Source organism: Xiphophorus maculatus, chromosome 7 (genome assembly GCF_002775205.1).
Source record: "Xiphophorus maculatus strain JP 163 A chromosome 7, X_maculatus-5.0-male, whole genome shotgun sequence".
NCBI classification, from domain to species: Eukaryota; Metazoa; Chordata; class Actinopteri; order Cyprinodontiformes; family Poeciliidae; genus Xiphophorus; species Xiphophorus maculatus.
This window is the reverse complement of record NC_036449.1, coordinates 3,213,085-3,239,165: the sequence shown is the minus strand read 5'-3', so window position 1 is coordinate 3,239,165 and position 26,081 is coordinate 3,213,085. Positions and strand designations below refer to the sequence as shown.

Sequence of the window (26,081 nt, the reverse complement as noted above, 5' to 3'; positions counted from 1 at the left end):
AGCTCCAGAAAACAATGATTGCATTACGCCAACTCTTTGAAAAGAGAAGAAGCAGAGGAAACGTTCAGCTGACTGAGATGTGTTGGTTAAGACAACGGGAGGGAGACTCGTCAGTAAGAGACGGAAACTGTTTCTGAGGAGAGAATCTGGAAAAACAAAATCACATTTTATGAACTACAAGAAGTAGAAAGAGATGCAGAGGGAGAAAGTTTTGGTCACATTTTTCTTGGGATTTCGTATGACAGATTGTGCAGAGAAAATGAATTCTTTTTAAACTTTTTGTAAAAAATCTGTGACGTGTGGCAAGCATTTGCAGAATGTGTCTGCCAGCTTTGTATATCTAGGAATAAAGTAGAATCAGATTGGATGGTGATGATCCTAAAACATCAAGAAAATTTGTATTTCTTGTAAAATCAAGTTCAGACACTGAACTTGATTTTAATCTGGACTTTGACTAGGCAATTCTAGCACAAGAATATGCTTTGATCTAAACATTTCATTTTAACTCCGAGTGTACGGTTAGATTTTCTTGAGGTATTTCCCTTTTATTATGATGATATCACCATTTTGTTTCAATGGGATTCTACTTTATATATATTTTTAAAAATAGGAAAAAAAAGGAGGAGTGCTTTTCTGTCAAATAAACTTAGGAACTTTGAGAATAATCTCATAAATTTTCCAGAAAAAAACTTGGAGAAACTTCCAAGTTTCAAAAGTCAAAGATTTTCCAACTTTGGGATGTTTCCTAGTGGGGGAGGGTGTGTCCAGAGGGATGGACAGTGTTAGCTTTAGCCAGCAATAGGATTTAGTTTGTTCAGTTTTCATCACTTCCGATCAAAACATCTTTTTATACATGTGGCAAGTTACAACAAATGAGGTGATTTTCTAACAAATTTCAAAGTCGACAGAAATGTGCTTCTTCAATAAATATAGGAACTCTATTTCTGTTTAGATCTTGCTGACCAAATAAACTATCAAGCCTGCAGCAGAGCCAGCATCGGTCTGAACCTCAGATATTCACAGTGACGGTTTAAAATTAACTGACTGTGAGGGTCAAGAAAAGGGTTCAAAGACGGAGTTCAGAGTCAAATCGAGTGCATCTGTCCTCTCTGAAAGCTCCCTGTCAGAAACAAATCTGTCCACATGATGCCCCCACCCCCCCACCCCACCCACAGATGGCCAAGGCCCGACATGTGGTCCCCTCCACATATCTGGCAGAATCTGCGGAGCAGCAGATGATGGAGTGCTTTGCTGTTTGTCTCAACTTTCAAACTATACTTTCCTCTGTTTCTTCCAGTAAAACCAATAAGCCTTCATAAGATACTTAGAAAAAAACATGAGTAGAAAATATGAGGGATGCTGTGGGAGCTCGACGGCTGAACGTGGACGGGGATGGAATGAAATCTACCCGCTTCACATGAGCAGCTGCAGTGCAGAGGCCGATTATTTCTCCTTGTTAAGATATACATCAGTCAAATGAAAGGATAGAAACAGAACATCAATGATCAGACACCAGTCAACAACTTTATCATTCACTTTGGAGCTCCGTCTATTGTTGCAGGACTAATGGGAATGTATCTGAACAGACTTATTGTTTGTTCTTAAAAATTAATAATTCAACCAAGGTGACCTTTGCTTAAAGGTGCAGTATGTATCCATCAATCAATCAATCAAATTTGATTTGTACGGCACCTTTCAGCAACATTTCAAAGTGCTTTACATGATAAAAACACAAAGATACAAAGTCATAACACACTGTCAACAATTGAAACATTACATTTTGCTGTCATTACACATCATATTGTTGATTAATATTTCATTGATTATGTTTAAAAAGCAGCTATAAACAGCTGGTCTTTTAAGTCTGGATTTAAAGACACTGGTTCTGGATGCAGAGCAGAACCAGACCTGTGATGTCTGGAAGGTTGATACAACAGCTGTAGATCTTTAATGTATTGTGATGCTGAGCCGTTCAGTGATTTATGCACTTTTGCACAAAAAAAAACAAATTAATAAAACTGTCCCTGTCACCATGTAATGACAGTACGAGTCAGATGATCTGTGAAAAGATGGAACTCTTCCCAATCCTCCCTGAGCTTCTATCACCGACTGAAGAAACATACCACTCCTGACCAAAAACAGCCAATCAGAGCCAGGAGGCTGGCCTTTGCGCTACCAATCATTCTCATGTACGCGGCTCATGTACTAATGGTGGAAAAACAACTTACCCTTACAGGAAAGCCTTTTATCTTCCATCATCGGTGGCTATGCTAACTAGCTCAGCTGTTGCTTGCTGTATCAGGAGCGGGGTGAGCATGAGAGTGATTGACAGCACTAAGAACCTCCTCCTCGCTCTGATTGGTTGTTTGTGACTGAGTGGTGTACTTCTACAGTTATTACTTGGAGCGCTGTCACAATAGAATGATAATTTTAACAAATATTTGAAAAACATTATTTTCTTATCAAAGTTACATTCTGCAGCTTAAAGGTATCATCACAATCATGCGTGATAATTGTTTAGACGTTTCTATTTGACATCCTTACTAAATCAAAGAACCAACTCCTGTAAAGCGTTCAGCCCCTCGCAGGCTGTGCAACACTAATGACATCTTCAAAAGCTTTTCATGTCTCTGTGGTCAAAACATTTTGAGGATTTTCCATCGTTTAAAAAAAAAAGTATATGCTTGCCTCTGAAATTGGAAAATCTATTTATTGAATCTTTTTTTAGGTCAAGCAGGACGGTTAGAGTACAGTCGAGGCAGTGATGTCATATTAAAAAGAGGAAATTGAAGAGATTTATTTCAAGTCATGCAGTCAGTAACAGTCGAGAGGATTTTTGGAAATGTTTATAAAAACAGAAATTGTTGGATGCAATTAAACACTTTGACAAAGTCTAAGAACTGAGATGAGCACAGAAACCAGAATGAAACACGTCAAAGCATTTGGTTAGAGTTGAACTATTTAACTGTTTAAACAGCTTTTTCAGTCATTTTCTGATGAGTGGAAGGTCAGAGGTCGGCCTGTAATTCTGCAGCAGTGATTTATCCAGATTGTTCTTTTTATCAGTGGCTTGATAATGGCTGTTTTTAAAGCCTGGGGGAAAAACACCCGATGAGAAAGAAAAGTTGAGTATTTTTTTTGGTTTTGTTTTTTTTTTAAGAAAGGAAGTTATCAACCAGCACATTTACTGAGTTACATGATGAAAGGGAGATGAGAGAGTAAATTTGATTACAGGCTTCAGCTGAGCTGTCCTCAAAAAAACAAAAAAAAAAAACGCTTTATAATAATATCTCTTTGGGTAAGTGAAGCCGAAGGAAATTACGTTTCAAATATGACAGAAAAATGATAAAACAGGGCGACGTCAATAACAGAGACCCTGGAAATATTTAGGCCCTTAATGATAATAAAGTCCAGAGTGTGTCCCTGAGTGTGTGTTGGCTGTTCAACATGTTGAGTCAAACCAAAGTTCTTTAGTGTAAAGCTCAAATAATACATTTTTGATTGTTTTTTTCTTACTAAATTGAAATTAGTTTGTCGGGACAAATTTCACTATTGTTTAAATAAAACAAGTACAGTGTTTTTTTTAACACCAGATGAAGTTTTGTTTCTTCTCTCACTGTAAGTTATTTGCTGATTAGAGCAGAACAAAACAACTGCTAATACAATAAGCTTTTTTTGTTTTGCCTAAGAAAACAGCATTAGTATGACCTGTTTATATTTTCTCTTATGACATTAGTGCTGTGTGATAGAGAGTCATTGCTAAAATTAAACCTACCTAACAAAGAAAAAAAAGCTGCTTGCGGGAACAAAGTCCACAGCAAACCAATTTTTTAAATCTGCGTTTATTAAGAAACCAGCAGCCCAGCAGCTTTCTAACCGCAGATGTGTGACCTGCCTTTAATAATTCATCTTTTACAAGCAAAAATGTCACCACAAAAATGTCTGGCAGTTTTTTTGGGAGGGAAGGTCTAACATGCAGTGGGGTCGGTATGAGAAGAAGAAGAAGTCAACATGTCAACACCGGGAGAGAAGACACTTGTTTCTGACACCTTCAGGGCCGTTAACTTAAAGAGGAGAGAAAGGAGATGACAGCGAGAACAAAAAGGAGGCTGCTTTTCACACGAGTTCCCTCCATGCCTCAGTCTGCCGCAGACTTCTGTTCCCTTTCATCTGACAGCCTGATGGAGAGGACGGAGGGTGGTGGTGGAGGTTCAGAGGTGAAAATGTGTGTTTGTGGGGATGTAAATTAGCTCAAATCTAGAAAATTAAAGCTCCAGCTTGCACATTTTGTGGTTTTTATGTAGAACTGGGCGTTAAAAAGATTTGATCAATTAATCAAATTTTCTGCTTTTGGAAAATTTGATTTCTGGAAAATCTGGATTTTTTTAAAAATTTCATCAATGTACTTCTTTGGTTTTGTGAGTTGCCGACCCAAGAGCCGCCATTTTGTGTGGCTGGTGAGTTTTACAGCTTCTGTTTATCAACTCAAAGAAATGATTGAAATAAAAGCCAGTTTTTATTGTATTTTCTGTGATTTTTTTAAGGAAAAAGGTAAAAAGAGAAAAGAAATTCAAATTGAAAATTACATTTAGCATAAATTTTCTACTTTTGTGTTTTTCTTATGGGGTGCAAACCACTTCAACAAATTGAAAATCACAACATTGACGAAGCACATGTACAAATTCACTTCACCAGCGTTCTCCCAGCACATCGATGTCAAAACAATACGTTTTTCATGCTACTCGAAGTTTTTTATTTTTTTACACAACTTGTCCACTTACAACCACAAACTTCAATGTATTTTACTGAAATGTATATGTACAATATGCATTTGTATTTAGCCTCTGCTATTCAACACTCTAAAACGACCGTCATCTTTCCACCACCACTAGTAGAAACAAAACTCCATTCATCTTCCTGTTCACTCTGATTGGTGTTTCTGTATCTGATTATGGAAAAAAGAATCCATCCAGCATGATGCTGCCCTCACCAGAGGGATGGTGTGTTCAGGGTAATGTGTAGAGTTAGTTTTTCACCTCACACTACCGTTCGCGTTAGCAGCATCATCTCATTCCACATGTTTGCTAAAGTGAATCTACAACTATTACAGAGTGTTTACTAGAGGTAGGCAAATTAATTAAAATTTAGATAATATTGATACCACGTCAGTATAGGTATCGGCTTTATACTAGTGTGACAAGATCAGTGCTGTAGTTTCTGATACCCTCTTTTGAGTTGTAGTTTCTCAGCTTTATGCCCAAAAAAGATTTTGTTGTGATCATTTTTTGCACTTATTGAGGAAAAAACACACACACATTTGTGTTGCTGTTTTGAGATCCATAAATTTTGTTCACATTTCTATACACAATTCAAAGGAGAAACCACAAAAATACCTAAATGTCAAAAGTCTGATATATCAAATCTAAATAATAAGTATCGGTATCAGTGTCAGTATTGTATTGGTATCTGCAATACTCACCCTGTATTTATTCGGTATTCGATCGATACCAAAGTATACAGTATCACAGTCCTCCAGTATTTACAGACGTTGAAGTTGAGACGTTTAGCATTATGTCTTCCAAATCTGCAATCCTATAAAACGAGAGTTCTCTGGAGTTATGTAATTCTCCCTTTCCAAAGGCATCAGAGTTCACACATGCACAAACACCTGCTACTATATCCACCTTTCAAAGCAGCAGCCCTTCAAAGGCACTTTGAAGGGACCCTGATTACCAGACTGCCTGGAACTATAATCCAGCCACAGCCTGCCCAACAAAAAGCCTGAGAATGTCACCACAGACTCATGGGAAATCAACTATTAGATGATTTTTTTGAATAGAAATGCATTTTGGTAGTTCCTCCATTTTACATCAGCTTGGAGGTAAAAAAATGTGTATTAGGGCTGTCAGTCTATTAAATTTAATCTAATTTATTCCGATTACTCACTCTTTTGATTAATCAAAATGAACCACTATGTTTAAATTTAAAAGCTTGAAATGTAAAAATGCACATTTTCTAAAATGTTTAAAAAAATGTTTTATTGTCTCAAATCAAACATGTCAGTTTTCCAGGTCTTCATATTCAGGAAGGTTTAAAAGAGGCCATTTTGTTTCAAATGTAAACATACATATCTATCTATCTATGTAAAAATGCACATTTTGATTGATATACACATATGTGTATATATATATACACATATGTAGCAAACTAGCACATGTTTGCGGAAGCACTGATGGTGCCACTCATTAGTCCCATTTGTGCTAGCTAGATAGCACTAGCTGGCTAGACGCCACAAGCTAGCCAGCACAAGTATGTGCTGGCTAGCTTGAAGTGGGTGGGTGTGCCTGTCAGAAGGTATTTACATGAAAAGACAGTAACATCTGTCTGTCTGTCTGTCTGTCTGTCTGTCTGTCTGTCTGTCTGTCTGTCTGTCTGTCTGTCTGTCTGTCTGTCTGTCTGTCTGTCTGTCTTTTTCAGTTACAATCCCTGCAAACTCTGTCACACTGTCAGCCGCTCGTAATAATCCTGACAAGTTTCCAGACAGTTTGCTGCATATCAGCAGGAAAAGAAAAGTGACAAACACAGAAAGGGAGAAATACAAAAAGCCACAGACATCAAAGTAAAAGGGAGGAGAAGGGGGGGTGGACTAGCACTATGTGACCAGAATGAAGCTGCGGTGTGCTAGTGATGGATGGCCTGTACCGTGCTGCTGCTCAGGTCCCCATCAGACCACCTGTGTAATGTGCTCTGCCAGTCAACGCATTCTGTGCTGGTCCATTTAAAATGACCTTTAGTCAGGAACCGGTGCGTCTCGGCCCGCTTCGCACGGAGCCCAGTTCACCCTCATCAAACTGCATGATCCATTATTGATTTTTCAGAAAGGACTCATCCTTTTTGGGGTATTCACAGCGGAGTTCAAGGGCAGCTTCAGAAAGGCGCTCTCGGGGTTTTCACTCCAAGGGAGGCCGTATATAAATGGACTACACTTATGCAGAGCTGCAGTCCTATTGACCTCTCCAAAGTGCTTTACACTGTAAGCTACGCTCACCTGTTCGCTCGTACTCGTGGAGCGCTTTTACCGTGAATGTTTTGCTTTTCATTGATACGCGTTTGCTGCCTCTGTCCTCGGCGAAGCCAGACATCTCCTGATTCGCATACGAGCGATTCGACCTTCTGAGCCGCAGCCGCTGTGGAAACTTTCTAAATGTAGTTTAAGAGAGCTCCAGTCGCACTCAAGAACACTTCATCTACATGTCCAAGCACGGCAGCTGATGTCTGCGGTAGGAACATCTGCAGGAGTTAAAGTATTGGTCTAAATGAGGTGCAGCTGTGTGCATATGATAGGAGTCAAGTGCTGTTCTGTTGTTGTTTTTTCATCAGTAATTTGTTTAGATGTTTTAATGCGTAAGTCTGGCTGTGGCTGTTTTGATTACATCTTGTAATCAAATGTGTCTGCAAAAACAAAATGTGTTCGTCCTGCAAACACATTTTGTTTGCAGGACTAGAAGGAGATGCGGGACATTCATTCCCCTCAAACCTTTTCACATTTTGTGACGCTACAGTCAAAATGTAGAGGGTCCAGAAAACGGGGAACAAGGTTCTCTGATGAGATGAGATAAAAAGAATAAAAAAAATTTAAAAAACGGTAGGTACAAAACAAGATGAGAGAAAAGAGATGAGATGAATCTTTGTTTTTGTTGTACCACAATCAACATATTTATCAATACTGGTAAGTTTTAAACTATGTAAAGAATAATAATAAAAAAAACAATGCATGAATAGTGCAGCCATAAATTGGAAAGATAAAAATTGATGAAGATGAAACCGTTATTTCAAATGTGTTAAAGAACAAATCTCAGCAGAGAAAAATACAAACTAATAGGAGTAAGAAATTCAACTTTCAGATATAGTTTGAGAAGAGGTAGAACTAACTCAGTAGATGAGTCTAGATTCTAGACTCTAGAATCTGGAATCCAAATATTTTCCATATTTTAAATCTTTTAAAATTTAGAAAAAATTCCTAATTCATAACACCCGTTTGTTTCAGAGAATATTTTTCTAAAAATCATTTTTGGTAACTGGTTATTTCTGGTGCTTTACATTATTGGACCAGTTTTGAACATATTTGACCAGATCCATAAATCTGATCATGTTTACCAGAGCTCTAAAATGGCCAACATCATGAACAACACATTACATACATACAAACTGTTAAAGCGAGGCATTGACCAGTTATTTCACTGTTGCAAAATGCTGTGGGGTTAGGAAAGCTGATGCTGCACATCACCTTAAACACACCATGGAGGTGTTGCTGCTCTGTGGATTCCCTTCACAGCCCACAGGATGGTGGCTGGGGATAAAATGATGCAGTTTACAAGATTAAATGAAATACGTTCAAGTTTTATTGTTGTAATGTGACAAAATATAAAAAAGTTCAACTGAATACTGTATTAGATCTATATTTGATGTACCTTATAAATGAGCTACAGTTATTTGTCATGAGAGCAGCATTCTTGGATTTTTTGTCATGTTTGCTTTTCTTTCTATTTGTGTTGGTCGAGGTTTTCCCCATCAGCCTGGCAGCCCACCAGGCTTTACTTTCCCTCTCCGCCAGGCTACAGCTAGGTCTACAGCTAATGAATTGAAGTGGGTGTGTGTGCCAGTTGCGCCGTCTGCTCCCCTGCATGTTGTCCTCATTTTCTTTTCTTTTTTTGTATGTCGGCATGCAACAGGTTTGCCATTTCTATAATTCTTCAACTTGGGCTCGTTTTCAGAGAACACTGGACCTGCATGGCTGACTTGCGGTCGTGAGTTTAAAGGTTCACTCTGAGCGGTGAAGCTTTTGTACTTGATGCGTTGGTGTACCATTTTCTGAGAACGAGCTCTCAGAGAGGGCTCAGACAAGCTGCCATGCAGGTTAACCTGCGCTGCAAGAGAACCTTCCAAATTCTTCAGTTTGAGTGTAAGATGGTACTCCTTTTCACAAAACGGTAGGATTTACAAAAGTAAAAGAAACGTGAATACAATAAATACTTGAATTGTGTACACAATAATATTTAGCTTCACTTTTTATTTAGTATTCTTACTCATTGTGCATATTTAGTAAAATCCCTCTTTCATTTATTTTGCTTTTAAAATAAAGCAAAATAAATACTGGTTGAGACAGTTTGTCTCAACCAGTTAAGACAGTTTGTCTTAACTGGTTGAATCCTTAATTAGGATTTGATTCAAATGCAACAAACATGACATTTATTTCAATTATATGTTTTGTGTTTTCCTGTTTTAACTCTCAGCAGTTGGTGCTTCAATATTGTTAATATTGTTTTCTCATACCGCACAATTACTTAGTCATATTTTCACATTTCCAGTCAGGTTTGAATGATTTTTTTTATCCATAAAATCACGGCGGGTCACCGGTGGGCTGCCCTGGCTTCGCAGGTTTTCTGAGGGAAACTGTGTTTATATTATTTATTTTTCTACCTTTGTCTCAGCAGGGTGTCTGTCTCCTGCTAAGTATCTTGTAGACATTAAGAGACAGAGCAAGGCCTGCAGGTAGTTTTATTAACTCTTCAAATAAACATAAATCCCACTGGCTGCAGGATTTTTCTTTCAAACATCATACATATTTTTTTTTTTCCGTCCAACAAAACAGATTTACCAATGAGGTCTATAATAAGTCAGCTTCTTTGGGAAACGTAGGAGAGCATGTGCAGACTTGAATGAAAAGAGTGTGTTTGTGTGTGTGTGTGGGTGTGTGTGTGTGTATGTGTGTGTGTGTGTGTGTGTGTGTGTGTGTGTGTGCGTGTGGGTGTGTGTGTGTGCGTGTGCGTGTGCGTGTGCGTGTGCGTGTGCGTGTGCGTGTGTGTGTGTGTGTGTGTGTGTGTGTCTTACCCACTCATTCACTCAATTTCTGCTTCCGATTAATCATCTTCAGTCAGTGGGCAAGAGGAAGTGCACACCCTTGAGTTTTCACCAATCCATCACAGAGCTAATGCAGAGAGAAATACAACCAACAGTGCTGTGTTTCTGAGCAGAGCAGAAACACAGCAGAGCCAACCGTAAAGAAGCAGAAACTGAAGGAACACACCGTCATCAATCGAACACCAGGCAGTAAGGAGGGCAAGGTAACACTTTATTTGACAAGGTGTGCATAAGACTGACATGACACTGTCATGAACATGAACGAGTCCTTATGAATGTCTATGACTGTTGTCATGAAGTGTCATTCGGTAAATAATGAGACGTTTAATGCAAAGTTGCTCTGAAAGTTGCATTGAAAGTCCATTAGAAGTGCTAACTTTGCATTAAAGTGTAAAGATTTAATTCATTCAGTTTAATCATGCAGACAAACATGAAGCCAGTCACATAAGTTTCAATCCAAAGAAAAGTTTTCTATCTACGACCGCCCAGCTGATTGAATGCAGTCTCCGCGTTTTCAGCAGTCTCTTCTGTAATGAGTGTGTGGTGGCAGTGGAGGGACCGCCGGCCCCCGCTAGGCAGAAGGACAACATTTTGTCCTCGACACTGATGTGTTCAAAGCACTGATGCACATTGGTGTTTAGCTTGACCTTGTGATCTGAACCACTGAAGAAGATAATGCTGGTTCTGATAGAAGGGTATCAGACCACACAGTTCACCTCAGCTTCTTACATGTGTGCTTTTAATCAGAATGTCCTTGTTGACATCCATTCACAGGCGAAAGCCTCTATAATGGGTGAGCTTTAGAACTGGACAATGGGCACAAGACATAACTTTGCTTGAGCGATCTTTTAGACGATGTACACCCTTTAATAGAAATATCCTCTTCAGCAGTACATTGTGCTGCATTTTCCCAAAAATTTCAGGAATGGTTTACAGAGAAGGTTTTTTGACTTTACTTCCAATTGAGTGTCAATGGAATGAGCAAAACAACCAGGTCTGAACCCCAAAGCCTCCATTTTACAAATTAGCGTCTCACTCTTACTAGGGCAGTATTATGTATTTAACAGGCATGTAATGTCATTTTATTGCATTATCAACTATGTTACCTTTAGTTATTATAATTGTGCTGTATATATCGAACATAACTTAAAAGATTTGACTTTGTAATTTGACACCTTGAAATTGGACTCTGTCTCTTTAAGAAACTCCTGTCTTTTCCAACAATCTCAATTGTCGTCACAGAATACCTTCTCATTGTGCCGCACCGTTCTTAGCCATGTTGGACTGAGAAGTAGCTCCTATGATGAACCCAGCAGGCTTGCAGTTTCACCAGGTGTTTGCTAATTGCCGACATCCATAATGATGCTTTCGAGCACATTAGAGCTAAAAAAAAAAAAAAGAGCTGCTCTTTCTTTGTTACCATATTAATTTGTTTGTTCTCCCGTTCACTGTGAGAATACTCTAATCCAGTTCCATTTTGGGTTGCTTTGAGGGGGGAAAGGAGAGGCGATCCAATCTCAATTTGGTTTCCAAATTCTGATAATCCAATAAGAGGGCAGTGCTACAATCAATTGGAGCTGCAGAAGCAAAACACTGAATTCTCCCATTCACATGAAACGCACACTTTTACTCACACACACACAAATACACTGTCTAATGTAATCATCTAACGTTGTTGCTGGGCCGGTGTGCTGGATTATTCATCAAAGCTGGGCAGCTGCTATGCCTTCAGGCATGTTTGTAGGATGGATCCCTAGTTGGTCCATCTCAGCTTCTACTTCAAGGCTACCACTCGCTGTAAAAACATCAGATAACCCACTGGAAATAATCAATCCACTTTGCAAATGACGAGAGTTTGTGATGCTCTTTACTTTTCTCAGCTAATATTCTTCATGCTCAGACTAAACTCTTGTAAGTTCGCTGAACTCCTTTTGGTATCGTCATTGGTTCATTGAAGCTTCTGAAGCTTCTTTGTTGTGCTAACAAACCCGTTCTGCTGGATATTTCAGTTGTTTGTTTCTTTCTGAATGAACAATGGATGCTGCTGGGATGCATATTCACATGCATATTTTTTTTCCCCACGTTTTAATTTGTGTTCATTTTGGTGGCAATGCTGTTGATGGTTTTCCCTTGAGATTGCTGTCATGGAGAATTGCTGTGTATCCTGTTTTGTTTTCTCGTTTTTTTGCGGCTTTGCAAGGTTTGGCCACACTGTTACACTGCAAAAACACAAAATCTTACCAAGAGTTTCTAGTGCCAAAATCTTAGTACATTTGAAATAAGGAACAAATACATATTTTCAGCAAGATATAGGGGCTTGTTTAATGTAAATATTTATATAAAAGTGCTAGTTCAACTGTCAGATTATCCCAATTATAACAAGACATTTTTCCCATGTTAGAAATGAAATTATCTGCCAATGGAAGTTGTAGTTTTGCATCAGTATTAAAGAGTTATTGACTTAAAACAAACTCCTGTATATTTTTGAAAAATTACTTGCAAGTTAGTTTTGTCTTATTTCAGGTGTGCTGAGATATTTGCAATAGAAACTAGACCAAAACCACTTGGTAGGATTTTTGTCCTTTTGCAGTGTGATATTACTGATAAATCTATATTTGTTTAAATGGAGGATTTTTTTATTCCAGCATTGAAATTTAAAGCAAGTCCTGCAGGGGAAAAAGCAGCTAAAATTCTAAATTAGTTGTTTAAATCTAAATTTAAAAACATTAGTTGTTGTTTTTTTTTATTATTATTATTAAAGTTCTTTAGAGCCACAGAAAGTCCGAAGAGCCACCTGTGGGACCGGAGCCACAGGTTGCACAAGTTGCTCTCTGTGGAATAACTCACTTTCTGAAAGGAGTGGGGGGGGAATTGAAATATTCTATGATATTCTAATGCTTTGAGCTGGACTTGCATACTGAAGTTTTTTTTTTAGTTGGTCCATATTTCCCACTAGAGGAGTTGCTCATGTGGTTCTTCTTGCCAGCTCCACTGCAGATTAAAAAACACAATCAAAGGTCATGCTTCATTTGAAGGGAACTTCAAACAGGAAGCTCATCAGTCGTCTTCACAGGACACGAGAAATCTAAGGGCCGGATATTCAGACAGAGCAAAAAGCAATAAGGGAATGAGGAATATGTTGCAAGGCAATAAAATCTACTCTCATTGCTCTTTTCTTTCACTTTGTTGTCTGGTTGCTCTCAGTTTTTGAAGTGAACAGGCAGCATAAATATAGAGGAGAGAGGTTCATCTAAAGGAAAACGATCACAAGTATTTATTCAGACCGGGTCTGAATGGGAACTGCAGCAGAGAGTGTAACTGGTTCTGTCATCAGAGACATCAGAGCATTTCATCTAATCATAACTGTAAGAGTAAACACTGCGGGGTTTTTTATTATATGACATTGTTAGCATGGATCTGAAACTCGTAGGAACCTCCTGTCCTCCCGCCTCACTTCCTCTCAGCCGGTTGGTGGGCCAACTCGAAAAAAGAAAAAGATAAAAGAAACAAAGAAAATCTTCCAGAATTAAATAAACACAAATTGTCTTTTCTGACAAACAAATGTACAAAAAACAAACAGTTTAATGTCACACTGAAAACTGATTTTTACGAAATAAAAACAACTAAATAAAAATCTATAATATATGTCCAGTCCATCGCAGATAGAAGTGGAAGAAAATTCTGTAGTCTGATGGACCAAAATGAAGCTTTTCAGCCGTCAGACCAGATGTTGCATTCCCACTGTGAAGCATGGTGGTGGCAGCATCATTCTGTGGGGTTACTCCTCAGCAGCAGACCCTGGAGGGACTGTAAAGGTACAGCCAAAGAATCATCGACTAAAATACCGACTTGGAGGGGGTGAATATTTATGCACTCTATTATTTTTAAATATTATCTTTGTTTTTGTAGAGGTCCACGATCAGTTTGACACTAAAGTGCTTTGTTGTTTTTTTTTTTTTATTTTGTGACAAATGTTGATGAATACTTTTATAGGTGCTGTGCACATGGAGAACATGGAAACTCCATGAAGAAAGACCCCAGGCCGGGAATCGAACCCAGGACCTTCTTGCTGCAAGGCATCAGCGCTACTTACTGTGCAGCCTGAATGGAAACGTAATGGACATTCAGTTTTGGAATATAGCCACAGATTAAATTATTGGACTGTGCCTTTATTGCTGGTGAGGAGCAGAGCTGCTCTAAATGCTGTTTGGTCAGAACGTCTCTGTCTTTATCAGCTTATTTTTGGCTTATTGGATGAAAAACCTGCTCTTGTTTTTATGTTTAAGGTTTGGTTTCCTAATGCTAGCAACATTACCTGCTGCTGTAGCGGCTCTGGAACTATCCAAAGTGCAGTGCAATTTTTTTTTATTTTCTAACTCCATAATCTCAGCTAAATAATGTATGTTGAACACATCCAGGAGTTTCTCTGCTGCAGGTTTAGGTGCTGCTTGTTCTGCTCAGCAACAGGCAAATAAATCTAATCTACTTCTGTCCTGGACAGACGCACTGAGAACACACATGGTTACTGTAAAAGTACATTTTTGCTGTGCTAATAAAATGGTTAAAGCTTCAAACTTTTCCAAATCTCCAAAAAGACAGAAAACAAGGTGCACTATAACTTCTTTCTGATACAGTTTTCCCTCATATTTGACCTTCTCGGAAGCACTCCACTTTAGAGAACCAATTTTTATTTATAAGTAAAAACTATCTTCAGGTACCAAAGTATAGCATGTCCCACAGCTTGAGTGAAAATAGCTGCAGCATGTAAACATCTGTGTGATTTTGGAGTCGATTCATACAAAGGAACACTGAAAAAAATAAGTCTCACTGACTTTTTTTTTTTTACAATTATGAATTCATCTGATTAAAATCTGATAAATTTTATTGTCAGATTAAAGTCAGGTGACTTTAATCAGACAATGTCAGATTTCTGAGATTAAAGTCAGATTTCTGAGAAAAAAGTCAGAAAATTAAAGTGAGAATTCCAAGAAAAAGACAGTATTCTGAGAATTAAGTCAAGATTCTGAGGGGGAAAAAAGGATGAATTCTTAAAAAAAAATCTGATTTTTTTTTTTTTTACTTGAGTGGCCCCAGTCCTCTTCTGTATAAAGTCCCAGGAAGTGAAAAAGATGACTAAATATCACATAGTGTTGGTCCACTTCCTGTCCAAACCTCCCCAGCACTTACTCAGCTTTAAATTAAGATTCAGAAAAACAGAATAGTCCATTCATGGTAATACATTTTTTAATGTTGCATCCAAGCAGTAACCATGTGAGGATGTTAACAACCATGTTCTAGGTCTGAGCTGAACTTTTCACTTATTTCAACAATAACATTTTCTGCAAAAACACTTACATTTTTAGTTTTATATTTCACATTGTACAATGATAGCAATACTCTCTCCTAATCTATTAAAGAAGGCCCTCTGACCTGAGGGGATAAAATGGAACTGAAGGTGTTTACACAGCTTCTTAAATGACCTGGTATTAAATGGGTAGCTGCCTTTCTCTGGCATCACTAAAAAAAAAATGTAAAGTGTCATTAATTTATTAAAAAGGTTCTTCTCTGCCCCAGAGTTCTTAGCTTGCTAACTGGAAGTTTGGGCTGCAGGGTTGAGGCTGCAGGAGCCGCTGATGAATGATTTATTAGATATTTTTTAAGGTGTGTTGGAGCAGAATGGAGGGCAGAAATGATGCCAACCTCAGACAGACGGGCTGGTGGTCTTTGATGAGCAGGAGAAGCAGTTCCTCCAGGCTCTGCATGCAGATCAGGCTGACCGCTCCAGGCCTGATGAGGTGGAGAATAGATCTAGGCTCCTTGGATAATGGTTGGTGTTTTGGGGGGATTTTTTTGTTATATATCGGTAACAGATCTTTAAAACTACCCGGCAACAATCTTTTCTTTGCACTTTAAGGTGAATGAATGGTCGGTCATCACTTACAGCTGGTTGAACTACGATAAAAACAACAACAAAAGTCTAATTTGTTTTTACATATGTAACTTTTAAGAAATAAATATTTTATTACATATTTGTTGAAAATTTTGCAGTGACTGTATGGCATGAGACAGATAGTCTGAAAAAATTTAGCTCCTCTACCTTCTTTCCTAATGCTAACTAGAAACAACCAATCAGAGCCAGGAGGCGGGTCTTAGCACCGTGCATGACTCTCCGTGTGGCGCTGCCCATTTCCTCTTACCTTCCCTCCCTTTCTCTCTGCCACGCTGCAGCTAGGTGACCTGGTCATGAATGGCCACTAGCGGTGGCTATGCTAACTAGCATGACCCCAATGACAGCAGATAAATGGTTTTCCTTTAGTGGTAAATTGTTTCTCTGCTAGTGGCCCATTGAGCAGTGAGTACACAAGATTGATTGACTCCTCCTGTGTTTAAATGGTTGTTTTTGGTCGGGAGCAGAGCATTTATTGAGACAGTAGTCACAGACATTTTATTAAAGATACTGCAACTTTAAGGAAAGTTTTAAGTGCAGTTGTGCATAATTTTGTCTTATTCTAAGAGAAATGTTGTAGTAAAATTCCAGCACATCTTTCTGAACACAACACCGAGCGTCGCCGTACAGGTCGACCTGAAGGGCTTGAAGCGTCTTCACTGATAAAACCTTGTTGTACAAAAGGCCAAGGACAGCACAAAGCATCCATTGTGAATGTTCCGTATCACATTTTCCTCTTTCGGCTCTGTTCTGGGTGGAAGGCTGTGCAGAGGGACAGAGCTCAGCAGCTTGACATTTAAGGTTTTTCTCAGGTAGCCTGACAGACTTGGCCCAGAGAGAGTAAGGTGACAAACTGATGAGAAAGAGGACATAAAGCACATTACAGCGCTCTCATGGCTGCAGCATGTCATCTGTCAGGGTTAGACGAGACCTAAGAATAAAAATACAATCAGATTTTTGTTTAATGAGCCCTTAAAATTGAAGACATTATGCAAACAATGAGGATCTACATGGATAAAAGACAGCATTAGACGGCCAGCGCTCCTTTACAGTCGGAGATTGTCCCACTGCATAATGGAGGGGCGTTTTCTCCATGGTTACTAATGATTAGGTGTGTAGCTTCTACATTATGCAGTTCTTGATTGCATCTTACTAATCTCACTTACTTATGAAGAACATGAATGCTAATCTTCTTACCTTGTAAAACATGCTTGCTGCCAGTCCTTATGACTTCCATATCAACAGTTTACAATAAAATGACAAGTTGTCCTTATCTATTTCTGCAGCCTATAGCCATCGTTACAGCAGCATTAGGCTACCAACTGTCTGTGCTTTGGTTGTTTTAACGCCTGTGATGGCAGAGCAGGACGCTTTTCTAAAGAGAGTGACATCATGTGCAAAGGGTCAGTGATTATCCTTTGATAATCATTTCATACGTCTGAAATCAAAGCATCCAAATTGAACCATTGCTGTGTTTTGTGGGTGGAGTCTATTTGAACTTCCTCTTGATTTAAACCGAGAGGAGTGAGTATACGGTCAATCAGATGTGAAGGGATTCAGTCTGGGGTTAGGGTTAGTTCAGGAAGTGTTTCTTCTTTAGTGTTTCCATCTTGATTCTCACCTGATAATGTCCAACTTTATGAAAATCACATAAGTCCCACCACATTCCACACACCGACAGCCTCAAACGGTTCATCTGCATAATGTGAGTCCATACGTCGTCAGCTCTGATTGGTGTGACGGCCCAAATGACGCGCAGTCAGTGAGTCAGCGAACAGAGGGTGATCTTGATGCTCTGACATTTGTTCGTGATGCTGGAGTTGCTAAGGAGACAAAAAGAAATGGCAGCATACGTATCCAACTTCCAGTGTATTTCTGATGCTTGAGTATGGCCCCCCATCCCCTCCCTCATCGCCGTTACCAGCTCAATCTAGAGTAGCCTTCGAGTTGCCGGTGTGACGCCACGCTCTCCGTCTCTAACAGCAGCTTCCCACCTTGCTTCCTTTTAGTCACTTCTGAACGGTCTTACAGGGAAATTGGGAAATAAAAATACTTCAGACATGCTTAAAGCTGTGAAACATGGTTAAAGTTGTTTTTGTCTCATACCATTATTAAGTTAAATAAAATGAATCAAATTATTGTTGCAAGTTTTCGAAAAATTGACAGTACAGCCCACTTAACCGTTGCTAGGTCAGCTTCCATTCCTACATATGAATACAGGTTCTAAATCCATTTATTGGGGCTGCTGCCATGTTTGCTAAACTTTGTGGATTTACCTTTTAAGAGGGCATTTCAGGGGTTTTTCTTTGTTCATTATACACAGTCATAAGATTTATAACAATCTACTGAAAAATGCTTTATAAGTTTAGAAAAGGTTATAAAGCACTGACACAGATCGATCAGCACAGATTGATATTATACTTTCAGATTCCCTTATGAGATTTCATTTTATCTTTGTGTTGTAGTTTCTCAAATCTGCCTAATAAAGGATTTCTTTTAACAAAATAATTCAGAGGAAAAACCACAAAAATGCCTAAATGTTTGAAACATTAAAAAGCATCTGGATCTGGATCTGGATCTGGATCTGGGTCGGTTTCTGGATCGGTATCAGAGCAATGCTAGCATGATAATATTAATACTTTAGTGCCATATTCCCTTATGAAAGCTCGTTGTTTTGTAGTTTCTCAACTCTACCCCCAAAAAAGATTGATTTTCCCCTCAAATCTTTTTTTTTTTGCAAGTTAATAAGGAATAAACTCACACAAATGAGCTTTTCTACTGTTTCTTGTTATCTTAATATGTTTTTAAAATATTTAAAAAATTTAAAAAAAAACATCTCAATGTCATAAGTTTGATAAGTCAAACTTAAATAATAAAAATATTGGTATCAGCATTGATGTTGGAGCAATACTAGCATGATAAGATCTATGCTTTAGTTTCAGATTCCCTGATGAAATGCTTTTTTTTTTTCTATTTTAAGGTGGTTGTAGTTTCTCAACTTTACCTCAAAAGAGATTTTGTATGATTTTCTTTCAAATTTAAATATGTTTTTGCATTTTGTTTAGGAAAAAAAAACATACAAATTTGTTTTTCTGCTATTTCTGGTTATCTTGTTAATATGTTTTTAAACTACAGCTGAAAACTTTACTCAAAATCTAAGACTTTAACAAAATAATGCAAAAGAAAAAAAACCACCTATGTCAGACTAAATAGTAAAAAGTACATCAGTATATCGGTACGTATCGGCGTTGGCGATACTGTCCCTGTACTTATTTGGTATCGAATCGATATTATAATAGTATCGCTCACCTCTGCTGTACATATTAGGTTGGACGGCCAGCCTGTCACCTGTTGGTGTGCAGTTCCAGGTGCTGGTAGTTTTACTGGGAAATGCTGCCAGGCGTGGGACCCTGAGTACTGTACACTCCCGTAGCACATCCAGACCTCTGGGTATCCGGTGACATCAGCACTGATTCCCAGTGGAGGAGAAAGTAAAGCAGAAAGGTGATCCTCTCTTAGGAGAAAACAGGAGAACAAAAAAAAACAACAGAGCAGGAAGGGGAGGAAAGGTTCATGTTTCAAACACAGGAGTAATTAGCTGATATGGATTGTGTAATGGTTGCTTGAGTGACTGATGATGGTCCGAAGGATATTACACGCTATTAACTTGGGGTTTCAGCCAACATCTGCACTGGTTCCCTCTTCACTGTGCGTTGATGTGATCTTAGGATGATCTTTTTATGCTCCTTTGATGAGTTCCTTTCCTCAGCACTTCATTTGAAGCTCTCTAATGAGCTCAAGGCATACACACACACATACACACACACACACACACACACACACACACGCACACAACTTGTGAAAAGCCATCAGATATTTAATATGTGTTCTTACGGGCCCTCGGCGCTGATGGATCGATGAGAACGACAGAGCACAACATAATAGATTGTCCCTTTCAGGAGCGCTCGCTCATCTGGATGCCCGGAGCCGCAAACTGAATATGCAGCAGGGCAAAAATGTTCCTCTTGACATCTACATGCGTGTGCATACACACATTTTGTCAGGAGAACGCTGATTAACGGCCAGAATGTGTTTGAAGGCAGTAAACAGCGTGTGTTCCTGCCTGATTGTAACCGGAGGGCGGACACATGAGCCACTGGTGGCATCAATTAAAGAAAGCTCACGCGGTTTTGTGATGATTCTTGTCATGTTTACTTCACCCGATCAATTCTTGTTAGCCATCTCCCGAGCCTCCAGCGGGCCGCCTCGGCTCTTCACGTTTGAGTAAAAAATGAGCCCAGTGCTCGGATTAAGGATTTCTTTGTGTCTCCGTGTTTGAGTTCTCTGATTGCTGTGAGATTCAACCTGCAGGGAATAAAAATATTTGACGAGCAAATACGTTTGTTTTTTTTTATGCTTGTGTGTGTGTGTGCAGAAAACAGAAAAATGTCTTTGATGTACCTCAGTCGGATTTCATGGTATTGGTTCTGAACAAATCTTTAGCTTTGGAAGCGTGCAGACCCACTTCTGAATTTTTAGTTCACCACCATTGTTATTGGGCCTCTAGTTTTAGAAAGAGTCCAAAAAACTTGCAGTATTGTTACATGTTGGGGTTCGCTGCTGACAAAAATCGGAAGAAAAAAAACCCTGAAATAACCAATTCTGAATGGCTGAAAAGCTGATGGATGCATGTAGAAAACTGTTGTGTTTGTTGCATCACTTCATCCTGCAGTCCTCTGTAACTGTTCATCCGAGCCGAAAGGTCATATGTCAAACGTAAACGATAAAAAGCATCGGTATCAGCGATACTTGTCCTGTATTTACTAAGTATGAGGTTGACACAAAAACATGAAGCTTCACACACCTTTAGTTTCCTATTAGTTTGCACTTAAATGAGCTACAGCTAAAGGGCGCTTCCACCCAATTTTTCTCTGCCTCGAGTGTCTTTAATCTGCTTTAGTTTAAAAACTAAAATACTTACACACGTCAGACCTGGACTGGATTACTCCACTCTGATAGCAGACTATTTACAACTTGATTTGTGAAATATTGAATAATATGCAGGATACATTTTTGATAAACTAGCAAAAATAAACTATTTTTAAGTTGATTGTTAGGAGTGTATTGACATTTAGTCGCCAGCAAGTTCTTAAATGTAAGCACTTGTTCTCATACTTGGCTTTTAACTACTACTAGTTTATACCTAGTTACTAACACCGATGTAGTCAGAAAATGAAAAGTTTCTTCCCACTAAACTCAAGCCCCTAATCATCTTTATTTTATTAAAATTTTGACATATCGGTGTCCCATGTCTATCGTGTTGCACAACACTCTGTATGAGTGTAATCTGGCCGCTGTTCTGACCGCTCTCCTGTCTGTCCTCTACAGACAGTAACTTTGTCCTGGGGAACGCCCAGGTCCAGTCCCTGTACCCCATCGTCTACTGCTCTGACGGCTTCTGCGAGCTCACCGGTTACGCCCGCGCCGAGCTCATGCAGAAGAGCTGCGCCTGTCACTTCCTGTACGGCCCGGAAACCAGCGACCGCTCCACGGCCCAGATCCAAGGAGCGCTGGACGACAGGAGGGAGTTCAAAACGGAGCTGGTGTTCTACAAGAAGGAAGGTGAGACCAGAACCTGCAGAGTTCTGGATCCGTCAGCAGAAACACGGAGAGTCACTTCAACCCCTTCTGTGTTCATCCTGGATGTGTTTATGATCACATGTGGTTCCCATGTTTCACATGTGATCAAGTATTTTCTTCATGTGATCCATGGTTTCCATTATTTTGTAATTGCACATATGTTCAACTATTTCACGTGTTTCTGTGAGGATTTGGTTTTCTGTGTGGCAATTTAGTCCCTGTGTCGTCTTGCCTGCCCCTGATCGCTCCCAGCTGTGTCTTGTGTTCCCTGATGACCTCGTGTGTATTTAGTCCCACCCGCATCCCCTGCTTCCTGTCGGATCCTTGTTGTGTCATGTGTCTAGTGTCCTGTAACCCCCAGGTTACCTGCCAGTGTCTGCGTTTCCTTGCCTCGTTGCTCACCTGGATTTCTGTTCTCCTGTGTGTTTGTCATTAAATCAACATTATCACTACAACCCACCGCGTCCTGTCCTCACCGACTACAAACCACAACTCATGACAGTTCCACACATGACGCATGTGTTTCAAATGTGCATTCCTTGCGATACACATGGGCTTCACATATTTTATGTAACAAATGGGATACATGTCTAGCACATGTGCCACACGTGTGATGCATGTTTCACATGGGCATCATGTTTTACTGTCTCAAATATTTTCAAATGTGAGATAAAATGTGATGCACATGTTTTATATGTGTCTCATGTGTTTCCCACATGTGTATCACATATACAACATTTCACACATGTTTTATGTGATGCACGTGGGAAAACATGTGATACACACATGATGCACATGAAACCATGTGGTACACAGGTGCATCACATGTGTAGCCTGTGTGATATACATGGGCTACACATGTGTATCACATGTGTTATATTTGATACAGATGTGGAAATATGTGATACCACATGGGAACCGCATGGGTTTCTACCATGAAACGTTCCAAAACCACATGTACACATGTGATTTTAGATGTGATTCATGTCATTCACATGTCATTCACATGTGAACATTTGTGTGAAGCACATGTGCATTTCCCAATGAGTTTCACATGTGAATTTCATGGGATTTTTTTTGTAAGGTGTACAGACACCACAGCCACTCACCAATAGCTTAAACACGGGAGACTCCACAAAAAATACTTAGAACTGTCTGTTTAAATAGTTAAAACAACGAAATGTTGAGTCGTTCCTTTTGAGGAAATTCACAATAAATTCAAAATTTAGTAGCCAACTTTTCACTTCTTAAAATCTTCCAGTTTTATGTCGCATAATCACGCCGCTTCTGATAAAAAGAAACAGTTCAAATGAATTACAAAAAGCAAAAAATCAATATGGCATAGCTACTGTATCGATTTTCTGATGGAAATTTGCTTTTAATGACAAAGCCAGTCAAGGACTAATTACTACTGATTCTCCCACTTCCAGAGTAGTTTTATATTTGGTGAAAATAAGGACGGGAAGACAAGAAATGACAGCTTTGAACCCTGTGATATAACAGCATACTCCACACCTAAACAGCTCACTGAATAAAATGTTTTCTGTCCAAGGCAGTCCTCAGGAAGTGCAGGAATTCTGTTTTCACGTACAATATGTGTTGGATTATTAGCAATTTTAGATGATATTTTTGAATTTAGTGTTTGTCCTTTAAGGATTTTGCAAAGATTGTACCATTTTGTACTTGAGGTGTTTACAAAAAACCTGATTAACAAGAACAAAAAGGCAAAAGCTGTGTAATCAGAGTAAATCAGAGGATAAGCTGTTAAATGGAATAAGAGTATCAGTAGATAAAAAGCAGAAGCTCTGGAAATGCTTAAGGAGAAGCCATGGATCTAACACATTACATTTTGTTTTTCTTTTTTTTTAATGATTTTTATCATTTGTTTCTTGGTAAAAGTGAAAATATCTCCACAGAAGAAGCATGAAGAGTTTGAAGCTGTTCCTTTACCAAGGACTCTATTTTTAGGGATTCTCCTCCACACGCTCCTTCTGAGAAATCTGCTCTTTGTAACTGGCCCCGAGTTATTAGTGAGAGACGTGTTCATGTGCAGAATCCAAATCATGTTCAAACTTTTTATTTCCCCTTTCAGAAGTGTAAATTTGTTGAAAATAAAATCTGCAAAAGGGAATTCCGGGAGAGCAACCCTAATTACTATTAACTGAGTTTTTTTTTCTTTTCTTTCTATGGTTTAAAATTATAACTTCTAACATTTAAAGAAACTAATTGGCAGATCGAATACTGATGCGACATTGCAACTCAGACATAATTAAGATATACGGTATATAAATAATAACATACTCATACTATTTAAGTCGAGATCTCTGCAAGAAACCAGAGAGCAGATTGTGATTTAGGGAAACAGGACAACCGAAGCCTGGGGGAGTGAAAAATGAAGTCCTGCCTCATTTAAAGTGTGAATGTTGTTAAACAGCTCTGAGGACCACACAGACATCCTCATGAAATCATTTTAATTCTGTAGAAAATGTCTGTTTCTCCACTCGCTGATTGGCAGCAATGTTGCTGTAGACGAATGATGATGAATTCTTCATCGCTTTGATGTCTGACCTTTGATCTGTGAAAGGCCTTGAACCAAATTCAACTGTTTTCCTCTGACAGGTCAGATAAACCAGCAGGAGTTTTCTCGTTGCTCTGAGCAGACCCTTGGCTAACTGCTACCAACACAAGCTGAGGAGCTTTTTATGTCCCTGTAGTTTTTCTTCTCAAATAATGTAGTCGCCATGTTCCCCAAGGGAAGTTGTACAATTTTGTCAATGTTCCCATAATGGGGGAAAGACAATTTTGCAATTGCGGCATTTTCATTAAATAAGAAATTAAATTAGAATCACGCTTGAATAAGTTTATTATACAATAAGTCATGTAAACGTCATGTAAGCAGTTACATGACATGCTAGTTCAGCCAATCAGAGGAGACGTCAGCATCTCATTCAGGGGTTGGAGCGACAAGCCCCGCCTACTTGTGAGCGGTAAGCGGCATTGTGGGGAAATTGGAGTCGGCGAGTTATGGATTCAACGTGTTGGAATGGCACAGCATTTTCTGAAGTGTGATGCTGTGAGAGCTTTGTTTTCACCAGTGGTAACGTCCAATTGTTGATCACGTGACTTGTGTGATGTAAAAGAAAAAGTTTTTTCCATTTTAGTTTTGCAAAATACATCAACTTCAATACAGCTGAAAAAACAACTCATCCTAGCACAAAATTTTTTCCATAGAAAAATGTGAGTTTTTTCCAAAATTGCCATGTTTCTTTTAAGGAAATTTATTTGCGTAATTTCAATTTACGCAATTCTATGCTTAATGGAAATGCAGCTACTGTGTGGTATGGCAGATTGCAAAATTCTAAACCACAATCTTTACAGTCCTCAGAAGTGTGAAGAGAGAGGAAATCTCCTCTGTCTAGGAGATTTCAGTCCTAGAACGCAGGTTTTCATCCATCTGTAGGATGATGATGATGATGGTCTCATTATACCTTCGGCTCTCTGTAGTGATTAAAATCATCCTGTTCACCCACAAGAATTGCTCGGAGTACGTGATGTCCAGGGAAATCATTTCCACATTAATATGTTCACTGCCATCTCTTATGCACCACCAAGGTCTCCATTATCAGACTTTAAAATGACGCTGCGAAATGACTTCACTCTGTGGAATGTGGGATTCTTAGTGAAGGAGCTTAATTGTGAGGTGAAATTGAAATGATCCAAGGATTTCAAATGTTGAATCAAAAATTGAAATGTGTGGCATGCACCTTTTTTTTCAGGACTCCTCGGATTGGTCACTTTCTTGAACCACTTTCAGTTACAGCTGCATATATTTTGGGGTTCATTGCTAACAGCTTTGCACATATAGCCACAGAGGTTTTGCACATTCTTTGTAAACCTTGGATAGATTCACTGGAAACCGTCCATAAAAATCACACTTCTTTAAAATGTCTTGCCATACGTTCGGAATTGGCTTTATTTCTGAACCTCTAAATAGTCATATTGACACTGCCCCGTCTGTTCTCCAGGTCTTTTGGCACCTCTATTAGTTTTTTTTTTGTTGTTGTTTTTTAACCCTGCATTTGGCTTCATTCATCTGTTTATCAACTCTCGCTAATTGACACAATGACATAACTGATATGTTTTATCATCTTAACTCTGCTTTAAACTTCAGCTGTGTTCCTCGCTCTGAAGCGTTCACAGAACTAATACGGTTATACAAAAATGTTGTTTTTTTCCTTTACTTTCATTGAGTTTGATTATGTACCACCACCCTTTCCTGATTCTCATTCATAAAAATCTTTGAAAACCATGCAGCGTTTTCATTTACTTTATTATTTGTTACCACTTTGTGTTGGTCTATCAAATACAATCCCAATTAAATACAACTCTGTGGATACAATGTGACAAAATCTAAATAAATTAAAGAGTTTTCTTTGTTTCTGCAACTAAAAATTTGAGACAAGATACAAATCACCTAGAGATAACAGAGCTACTGTTCTCTAACATAGATCAAATGTGATTAAAGAGAAAAACTTGTTCACATCTGAGATAAGCTCCTGCTCTTCTGGCCTGT

General features: G+C 38.8%; 1 protein-coding gene across 1 annotated transcript in view; it reads left to right on the top strand.

Moving 5' to 3' along the window:
* The window catches only part of LOC102230020 (potassium voltage-gated channel subfamily H member 8-like), a 176,542-nt gene that overhangs the window by 88,066 nt on the left and 62,395 nt on the right, over positions 1-26,081 (top strand). Inside the window, exon 2 of the mRNA XM_023337467.1 lies at positions 21,257-21,490. Coding sequence (XP_023193235.1) covers positions 21,257-21,490 — 234 coding nt within the window. The remainder of the gene's footprint in view (positions 1-21,256; positions 21,491-26,081) is intronic.